This window comes from Podarcis muralis, chromosome Z, assembly GCF_964188315.1.
Source record: "Podarcis muralis chromosome Z, rPodMur119.hap1.1, whole genome shotgun sequence".
NCBI classification, from domain to species: domain Eukaryota; kingdom Metazoa; phylum Chordata; class Lepidosauria; order Squamata; family Lacertidae; genus Podarcis; species Podarcis muralis.
Window position 1 is genome coordinate 26,252,806 of NC_135673.1, and position 10,180 is coordinate 26,262,985.

The 10,180-nt window shown below is 40.6% G+C and overlaps 1 protein-coding gene across 2 annotated transcripts; it reads left to right on the forward strand.

Moving 5' to 3' along the window:
* Window positions 1-32: 32 nt before the first annotated feature.
* On the forward strand, window positions 33-10,155 carry VBP1 (VHL binding protein 1). 2 transcript variants are annotated; one of them, XM_028715080.2, is made up of 6 exons: window positions 33-182; window positions 2,098-2,222; window positions 5,211-5,277; window positions 5,440-5,538; window positions 7,055-7,193; window positions 9,237-10,155. In XM_028715080.2, exons 1-6 carry the CDS (start codon window positions 90-92, stop codon window positions 9,305-9,307), a joined length of 594 nt encoding a protein of 197 aa, XP_028570913.1. In that variant the 5' UTR covers window positions 33-89; the 3' UTR covers window positions 9,308-10,155. The 2 variants fall into 2 exon arrangements, with proteins under 2 accessions (XP_028570913.1, XP_028570912.1); XM_028715079.2 differs by lacking the exon at window positions 33-182 and adding an exon at window positions 335-540.
* Window positions 10,156-10,180: the final 25 nt, after the last annotated feature.

Below are 10,180 nucleotides of genomic sequence, written 5' to 3' on the forward strand. Positions count from 1 at the left end.
TTCTATGCCAATCCGCATGCGCGAGGGAGGAAAAGCACGCCGGGCTCTATTCCCCCCTCCCTCCCCATTCTTTTACTCCCTTCGTGAAGATGGCGGCGGTCACCGTCGACGAGGCAGTTTGCGGCGACGGACCAACGGGCGGGAAACGGGCGCACCTGGGCATCCCCGAGGCCATCTTCGTAGTAAGCAAAAATGTGGGCGCGGGGTGGGTGGGAAATGGGGAGCCACGCGGAGGGGCCAGAGTGGACCTCGAGTACTGAGGTGAACGTGGGGTGTGGGGGGGTGTTCTGCGTGGTGTGCTTGTTGCGCATGCGCTTCACTTTTGACAGTGAGCGGGGAGTGGGGGGTCTCCTCAATAATGATGTCCGGGGGGCTGTCAGCCCCAAAGACCCTCTTTTCCGACCGGCGCCCTCGCCGCGGGGCAGGAGCGCGGAGGCTCTGCGGCACCTGGCATTTAGGGGTAGACTGCCTGTTAGTAAGGAGGCCCTGATCCCTTCACGTGGCGGCGGCGGCCTTCCCTGCAGTAACTGGCGTTTTAAGGTAGCCTACTGTTATTATTATTATTATTTTATTATTATAAGGAACGGGCAGGATGCCCTGCCAGGTCAGCCGAAGACAAGCAGCCTGTTTTTTGTTTGGGAAAAGACTGCCAGCAGACGAGGCAGGAATGCGAGGGCTCCGCTGGTCTTCAGAGGCAGGTTGGGTGTCACGCCTCTGGGGAAATAAATCCAGCAGGGAAGATGGGGGCAAGAATGTGGGGGAGGGCAGCCTCTTCTGCTTTTTGCGCCCCACCCACTTCGGATTTCAAGAGTGATTGCCTTTTAATGCGAAGGTTCCGTGGTCTGTAATTTACCGGTACTTACTGCATCCGGCCTTTCCTCCCAGAGAGCCTAAGAAGACACTGCCCGTTGCTCTTCCCCCCTCATCCCTATTCTTATAAGCAACACTGCAAGGGAAGCTAGCTGAAGAGATACTGTCAGGTCCCAACAAGCTTCACGGTTGTGCTAGTCTTGCGAACTATAACTTCTATAATGTCATGGTTTAATAGGTCTGTGTACCATGGATTTGTCTTCTGTAAGAAGAGCCGAGCTGGCTCAGATCAAGTAAGAATTGCTTCCAAGTGACCAGGAAGGGGGGCTTTTATACTGTAAACTAGGAGAGGGAATAAAATAGTGTAGTCAGTTCTGAGCTCCATGGACTAATCGCAGTGTTTCCCAACCTTGGGCCTCCAGCTGTTTTTGGACTACAACTCCCATCATCCCTAGCTAGCAAGACCAGTGGTCAGGGATGATGGGAATTGTAGTTCAAAAACAGCTGGAGGCCCAAGGTTGGGAAACACTGGACTAATGGTCTGGCTCAGTGTAAGGCAGTTCCTTATGCTTCTATGAGCGCCAGTGTTTATTAGGCCATATGCTAACATTTTGCTACCAGTAGTTGAGTAGCCAATTATACACGGAAAGCAGTAATATTTCCTTGCTATTGGCTGCCCCCCCCAAAAAACCCTTGTAGTCTTCCTATCTTATGAATCTAATTCATTATGAAGAATAAGAGTCCTCCTGGATCATATTGAACATCTCTCTAGATGGGCATTTGTTTGCTTTGAGTGGCCAGCTAGATAGTCTGCATATTCCCAGGGGGGAGGGGGCTGGCTGCATAGCTGCCATTCCTTTCAGGCAACCTGTTTATGTGGGATTAATACTAAAAGGAGAAACTAACCTTGGACTTGCTTCCCAAATATTTTACTGCTTGACTATGCTGTTTATGCTTTTGAATGTAGAAGAGAAAGCAGAATTATTGTTATTTGTTCAATTTTAGTAGCCAGCTGACATATAAGAAGTCTCTAAGTGACTTAGGAAATTAAAAAGCAAAAAAGGGTAGGCAAGCAAGTGGTTAGAAATGGTGAGGAGGGCCAGGGGACTCTCAGTAGTGGGTCTCATACTGGAGCAGGGTCTTTGGCTGGTGCTTGGCCATTCCTGTCCCCAATGCCAGCCCTGGAAGAAGTCAGAACAGGCCAGGCTTTGACCAACCAACTCTTCACATGGTTGTATGAATTGAAGCTTTGGGAGTTACTTATGTATAATGTGTTTCTACTCGAAGGAAGATGTAGATTCCTTTATGAAACAGCCAGGAAATGAGACGGCAGACACCGTACTCAAGAAATTGGATGAACAGTATCAGAAATATAAATTTATGGAGCTTAACCTTGCCCAGAAGAAAAGAAGGTAGGTATTTTCTGTGGTCTCCTTTATAAGGCTTATTCTAAAGTTATAATGCTACTCCCCATGTCATCATGCAGACTGTTCTTTGGCTAAAATTTAATAAGCTACTACCCTTTAAGAAGCTAGACAGTTGTTGCTACAAGCTGATGCACTGGTAGGATACTAAAACAACTTGCAATGCTAGGACTGTGGTCCAACTTGTGAGGAATGTCTGAAAGGCACATAAGAGTATTTGACATGTTTGCAGTTAATATTTTTCTGCCTTATATCATGACGTAAATGAGCTGGTTTTTACAGTAGTGATGGGGCCACAGTATTAAATAATTAGGTATCTGCACCCACTGTTGCTTTTTGTCATGCATTATTTTGCTTGACTAGGAGTTAAAGTAAATTCAGGTGAAAAATTAGACAATGAGCCTTGCCATCCCATCGAACAAATTTTGATGGCAATAATTATTACTGGAATAGAAAAAAAGCAATCATAGGTTTGCATTAATCAACAGAAGTGTTCATTCAAAAGAACAGGGTCAAGTTTCCATATGCTATTGCATGTAAAATCACATTGTATACTTCCGGGTTTCACCGCACATGCGCAGAAACGGCGCCTCAAGTTGTGGACTTTTCGGGGTACGTAAGGACCCTCGGAACGAGTTAAGTATTAAGTGTACTGGTGTCCACCTAATTCCATTGCCTGCAGTCACACCTAAGTTTGCATTAGAGATAAATTGAGTTTTGAGGGAAGAATTGTTAAATACTGGGGCTACTAGTACCATTGTTAGAGGTAAATGATTGCTTTCAATATTATTGCCCAGCTTTAACTCCATGACAAACTTATATGCAAATCATGAGATCACCAATATAATCTGTCACACTGCCTCCATGCTTTGTAAAGTGGGTGTATTCTCTGGATTGATCTCCCTCTATTATGCTGTTCAATATTAGCAAGTCCCTCCACCTTACAACTTGGGCTAAACAAAGCTCTGAATAATTACATCTATGATGTAATTAGACAGGTGGGAGGTACCTCTGGCTAAGTAAATATCTGGTTTCAGAATCTGATCGTATACAAATTTACATCGTTAACTCCCATATGTACATTAAAATCCCCTGCAATGATAAACACTGCGGTAGGATATAGGGATTCCATGGATTCTATATAATTCTCTACGTCTGTCCAGATAGTATTTACAGTAGTTTTTTTGTTTGTTTTACTTTTTGACAAGGTGGTATGTAGACATTAATCAGCATTAAACATACTTTCAAAACTACAACCAAGACAGCAGTTGCAAATGGGTTACATGGAATCATGGCTGTTGTAGTTGCATTCAACTTTGTGGAGATGAAACATGCTAGACACCCACTGACCCTACCACCTTTCATTGAGGGAGTGGTTGTCAATGGGTGACATTTGTTTCCGTTAATCATTATAGAGTCATTGTGCCATGTTTCTTGAAGCAGAATAATATCAAATTGCACAAAATAGTTCATCAGCTGTCTATTAATCTGCCTTGAATGACAGCCTGCTATGTTCCATGACATCAGTTTTAGCCCCAACTCCTTTAAGGCTCTGGCCTTTTGGTTCCACTTTGTCCAAGTACCCAATTTCATCTTTAAAAATGCTTCCATTCCTCTTATCAGTGGGAACCCATTCAGTGGTGTTGGTATACTTTTTGATTCTCGGGAGAGGACTACCTATTTCATTTGGAACTAATTTCCAGTAGCTCAGCCAGGAATTTGTAGTCACACCATCAGGATTGTCCCTAACCATATCATATTCCAAGGTGGGTTGAGTTTGCAGTTTGCATCTATACATTTAAAAGATTCTCTGGTAGTCCTCTTTTTAACTATACATTTTGGAGAAACAGTCTGTGGGCAAAAGGTTTGATTGTCAGTTGTTTCACCAACGTTTTGTTGTCCATGCTGTTGTATTTGGGTCAATCTGGACTGAAACTTAGCTAGTTTGATGAGAATGCCACTTTGCTCATTATCTGGTAGGTTAATAAAATTACTTAGCAAATCCTCTTTTTCTGGGACTATCCAGTCTGCTAAATCTGGAGAGTAATTTTTATTCAGAACTGCTGTAGATTGATTAGACTTCTTGAATTTTCCTTGTATAATCTCTGGAGTTTCTGATAATAATTCTTCACATTGACTGTGATCTTCTTCAGCAATAGGACAAATGTCAATGTCAGCTTTAGTTGAAGTGACTTTGTTCCTCCTGTTTTTTTTAAAAAGATATTTATTAAAATTTTCAAAATATTACAAAATGAAAAAAGAAAAAAGAAAAATACAAAATAAAAATAGTTAAAAAACAATTCCATCTTTCTATCACTTATCTTTCATTTGCTTGTTTCCCGGACCTCCTCACACCTCCCTTTTTGTATTCCAATTCAATTTGTTAGTTCAGCAAATCCTTTCCCTCTTTGTTTATCCTAGTCTTTAGTCTTAAAATATTGTAACATTAAATTTTTACCTGTTAATAATCCATTTTTTCATATTCCTTATAGCGTTATAGCTAAAAACCACTTAACTTTTTAACTGGTTTCTCTTCAGATCGTATAAATCTTTCGCCTTTGACTTTGTTCCTCCTGATCGCCCTTTTAGGTACAAACAGTAGCTTAAGTGATGTGTCTTCAAAATGCTGATAAGGGAAGACTCCTTTCCTCGCTAAATGAGCCTTCTTTTTCATGATTATAGCTGGAATTCTACGGGTGCTGAAAGTTAGAAGAGTTATCTTGCAACATCTATCGTTAAAGAACCCCTTGGTTGATTTTAATTCAATATTTCCAGTATCACAACTGAGGCGTAAGTTCAAATGTAGGCTGACTCCCAATAAGGCAAGGGTCCCTTATATGGAAATATCTGTAGAACAACCTCACATGCTGAACTGAGTGTTTCTGCCCTACCTCCAAACCCCAATTATATATAAAGCAGATTAGATTGGTTAGTAAGTGTAGCAGAAATAATATTTTATATCTGTTTTATTCACAGGTTAAAAAATCAAATTCCTGAAATTAAGCAGACATTAGAAATCTTAAAACACATGCAGAAGAAAAAGGTAAATACCTTTTACAATGTGGTGGGTATTTTTCTTATCTACAATGCTACATCAATAGTTATCACAAATCAATCTTTATTTGGCTGTAGAAAATTATTGATAATGACTAATTTTAACACAAGTGCTCTAGCCATGTTCATTTGTCATCTCTCCTTTCGGTAGGAATCCACAAAACTGATGGAAACCAGATTTTTATTGGCAGATAACCTCTACTGTAAAGCTTCTGTTCCTCCTACAGATAAAGTTTGTCTTTGGTTGGGGGTAAGTAAAAACATGTTCACACTTACTAAGCATCTATTTTCAGCCACAAACATGGCTGAAAGGCAACATGAGTTCTGAATATTACGTTAACATTTCATGATGTTATTTGGCCACGCAGCTTGGTATGAACCTCCCCCCCCCCCCAATGGAAATCATTACCCATTTCCAATCTCTGGAATTTTTTGGAACAGCAGGGACAAAAGCCTCTTAGCAACATTGCAAAAGAATACATTTCAGCCCAGATCTTGAAAGGTGCAACAATGGGCACAATTCAGCTGATCCTTCAGACTATGGAAATGAACTGGGTTCTCCTCTTCCTTTGCCCTAATGATCCATTTCATCTTTTCTGTTCAGTATTAGCCATCGTTTGCTGTGCTGTCCAAATATAGGCTTTGGCTTATACTTGCATGAATTGGAGGCTCCTCTGAATTCAGTCATTGTGCATTGTTTCAGGTGTTGCTTTAAGTTGCATGTGCTTAAAGTTAGCATGTGAGCCTAAGGCTCCACATGAGTTATTCTCAATAACCCAAACTGGGTCTGGAAAACCGGTTATTGGACTACAGTGTTCCCAGTATCTCTAACCATTGACCATGTTGGTTGGGTCTGATGGGAGTCCCAACAACATCTGCAGAGCCAGAGGCTCCTCATTTCTGACCTAACCAATCATTTAAATGGTTTTCTGAACTGTACTTAACAGTAAAATAACAAGTGATGAATTGCTTGCCTGGATTAAATAAGGAACATGGAGTCTGCTAAACACCTTGCTTTACCCCAAATCTGAAACATCCAACAAAGGAGCACATAATCCCAGATGAAACTGGCAGGGAATGTCTGGCACTCCTGCAGCAGAATATTTACAAAATATGTTTAAATTGCAACAGTTTCGGATTGGTTAATTTTATCTGCTTTTTGTAAAATTGAGTTCCCACAATGATCTTTTCCCAGACCAGTACTATTTAAGTTGTTTTAAATTATATGCAGTTGGAGGTGAGCAGCGAGTGAGCAAAATTTTTGAATGACACCAGGCTTTTCAGGAGATCCAAAAGTGTGTCTCCAAACCTCTTAAATGGGCAACAAATGCAGCAGATAGCTACAGTGTAAATAAGTGTAAAAAATGGCACATGAGCTTCACATACTGTTTTTGAACTGGTTGCAAACAGTACCACCTGCAATATTTATAGCTACATATGTCTGCCTGCCTATCTATCATCTATCTATCTATCTATCTATCTATCATCTATCTATCTATCTATCATCTAGCTATGCTATGCTTATGCTATTGCTTCTGTATTCAACTTCCATATTCAATGTCCAAGATCGGTCTTTTAACTATAATGTGTCAAGGGTTCTGCTTAATTTGCTGTTTTAAATGTGTTTTAAGATAATGGTCTCTATCAGAAAGGGTAAAACCAACTTAGGCTCTTGAAGGTGAATTTGTAGTCCGTCATTCATTCATTTTAACACTACTTAATTTCAAAAGCCATTGAAGGTTCCTCAACATAAATGTTGTTCTTAGGCCAACGTAATGCTGGAATATGACATTGATGAAGCCCAGGCATTGCTAGAAAAGAATCTCTTCACAGCCACAAGAAACCTTGAGTCTCTCGAGGAAGATCTGGATTTTCTTAGGGATCAGTTCACTACTACAGAAGTCAGTATCCTTTTAAAAAGAGAATTGAATTCCTGTTTCACAATGTTATGTCCTCTATTTCTTAGTATTCATCCACTTTCTTTGAACGAATCTGCTTGTGGAAACAATTCAGGTCAAGGAATAGTGAATCCAGTAGCGGATGCAGGTATTTATTGCATTTCCCCAGTTTGTTCAGTCTAGATACCACTTGCTGTGAAAATATACAATATCCTCAGTTATCACTGATATACAACAGTCGCTGTGAGCAGTGACTCCAGGACAGTTGATGAGGTTCAAGGTTCTTCCCTCCAGTACAAAACTTTTTTCATGCTGAGGGCCACATTGACCCCTCTGGTGTCCAAGGTGTAAAAGGTGGACTTTTTAAAAGGACAAAGTGGGGCAGTTAGGGTCATAAAAGACTTTTAGGATCACAGGAACCACCCATGGCAGTGGTCAATAAATAAGAAAATACTTTTTAAAAAAAAAATCATCACTTTCTTCAAAAGAAGGTGATCTTGGAGGGTCACAAAAGAAAATCATTTAGCATCACAGTGAGGAACCGGTTAGAGCAAAATATACCGTATTTTTCTCTCTATAAGACGCACCTGACCATAAGACACACCTAGTTTTAGAGGAGGAGAACAAGGGGAAAAAAAATCTTCTCTGCTCAGTGCCTCTCTAGCAAAGTGGGAGGAGAAATGGAAGGGGCTCCATTTCTCCTCCCACTTCGCTGAAGGAGCGCTGCGCAGAGAAGGAAAGCTGCGCAGTGCCTATCCAGCGAAGCGAAGCCAGGAGAGCAAGAGGGATCGGTGCGCACCGATCCCTCTTGCTCTCCTGGCTTCAGTGAAAGCTGCGCAGCCTGCATTCGTTCCGTAAGACGCACACACATTTCCCCTTACTTTTTAGGAGGGGGAAAGTGCGTCTTATAGAGCGAAAAATACACTAAACATTTGTGAGGAGACTTTGGAGGGCTCAAAAACATCGCAGTGGGAGACATATAGAGTAGTAGAAAAAAGATTTGCACTGTCTAAAAAATGTTTTGGAGGGAAAATAAATCAAATTTTGGGGTGTGGCTTTGGGGGCTGAATTTTGACTCAAGGCTCCTTCTCCAGAGGAAGAGCAGAGAAGGAGCTAGAGGTGAGCAATACTCCTGAGTAATCAAGTTCATTTAGGCTCTTCTTTGGAAAAGAAGACCTCAAAAAAGAACAAACTTTCTTACGATTTTTATTCAAAGGTTTTCATAGATGATTTCTGGAAGTCTAAAATGCACTGGACTATTCAGTACATTTGTTAGCACCTTTTCCTGCCTTTGTTCTCCCTTAATCTTGTCGCACTGTTGTTAAAACCAAAGGTTTATCTAGCTTCGAACTGAGGACAGGATAGTTCTCATTCAAATTGTGATAAGCTGGTTGTCTACCATGCAGCAGAGAGAGTTTTAACCACACATCTGCATCCAGTCAGAAAAACCAGAGAAGCAGAGAGTAAGAATTTTTTTTAACCACTTCCAAAAACATAGGCAAGCGGTTATTTGCCAGCCTTTCAAAAATTACAAGTTGATAAGTCTTCTGGTTATCTGCAGGTAAAAACAGTCTAGTCATTGAGAGCCATCTTATTCTTTCCACAAGCATGTGCTCAGGTGCTTAACCAAGTGAAGATGTGCTGTTAATGAGCTGGCTGCAGTCATTTCCCATGGTTTGAAAATGGAGTTGTGATCATGGAAAATGCTGCCTGTTGTCCAGCCAGGTGTCACAAGAGTGTGTGCAGGGCAAGTTATTGGCAATTTGAGAAAGCTAGTATTGTTGCAGGTATTCGGGAATAAAAACCTTTATGATCAAGCTCATGCTAAGGAAACTGTAGGGCTCTTTCCTGCTGGCCCTGCACAGTGTTATTTGTGATCTTTTTTCAGAGCACAGACTTACATATTTCAGATGAACAGATTAGAAATTGGTTATGAGAACAGCACTGTCTAGTATTCAGGAATCAAACTGCTTGTGCTAATTATGGGAAGCAGATAAAATCCATCTGCTTTCACCTTACAGCACAATAATTTCCTTAACTGTGTTTTCAGATATGGCTAGAGTTTATAATTGGGACGTAAAGCGAAGAAACAAGGATGACCCTTCCAAAAGCAAAGCATAGTTATTAATAGGATTCATTAGTTCTGTTTATATTAAATGTGTTCTCAAATTTAATCTTAGTTAGCAGACATCTTTTTAAAAATTGGTTTGCAAGCCCAGTTTGGTTCTGTGCATGTTCTATTATTGCTGCTTTGGAACATGACCCATAAAGGATTTTGGTTCTTCCAACATAATCTGTCATAGGAAAATGCTGGCTACAAGACTTGACTGAAAATCTGAAGTGCATTATAGGAATTGTCTTTTGCAAAGGGTTGTTTGTATATATGAGTATTGAGGTATATCAAAATTTGATGTGGGGAAGGTATGGCAGCAATATGGGGAACAGTCCATTGTAATCCTGCCTCTAGCTGCTTTAGCTATCCTCTAAACACTTCACACACACGAGCTCATGTTTAGCTCTTGAGGAAACAATTTAATGCACAATGCAATCTGTATGTGATCTTACTCAGTACTGTATTCACATAAATATCTCATCCCAAGTCTGTAAAACTGGAGGGATCCAGGAGCAAATGGCCTACTATACACAATCAGTGAATTTGCCATCTGTTCTAATTCAGATGATTGCAAAGATACTTGGTGGAACCTACATTTAAACATGGATGGTGTATTTGAGCCCAGCTTCAGTTGGTTAACAGGCTTAGTGTTATTCCCTTTTTACTTCATATGAAGCTTTGCTAAAGTCTTGCCTTGGCATCTTCCTTTTTATTTGAAACCATGATGCACATTTTAAGGTCAAAAAAGTGCTGTACTTACACTGCCGAATAGGTGGCAGTGCAGGTTTTATTTTAAAATGAAAAGCAAATGTTAACTGTGTTTTCATTTCTTCTAATAAACAACACTTCTAAAGTTTTTGTACTTTTATTTCATTATATGT

What these genes read in the sequence shown, in the direction of transcription:
- VBP1 (XM_028715080.2), top strand. Translation starts at nt 90, where the DNA reads ATGGCGGCGGTCACCGTCGACGAGGCAGTTTGCGGCGACGGACCAACG. An exon ending in CTTGCCCAGAAGAAAAGAAG is followed by an intron (nt 2,223 to 5,210) that starts GTAGGTATTTTC and finishes TTTTATTCACAG; the next exon opens with GTTAAAAAATCAAATTCCTG. An exon ending in AAGTTTGTCTTTGGTTGGGG is followed by an intron (nt 5,539 to 7,054) that starts GTAAGTAAAAAC and finishes TGTTGTTCTTAG; the next exon opens with GCCAACGTAATGCTGGAATA.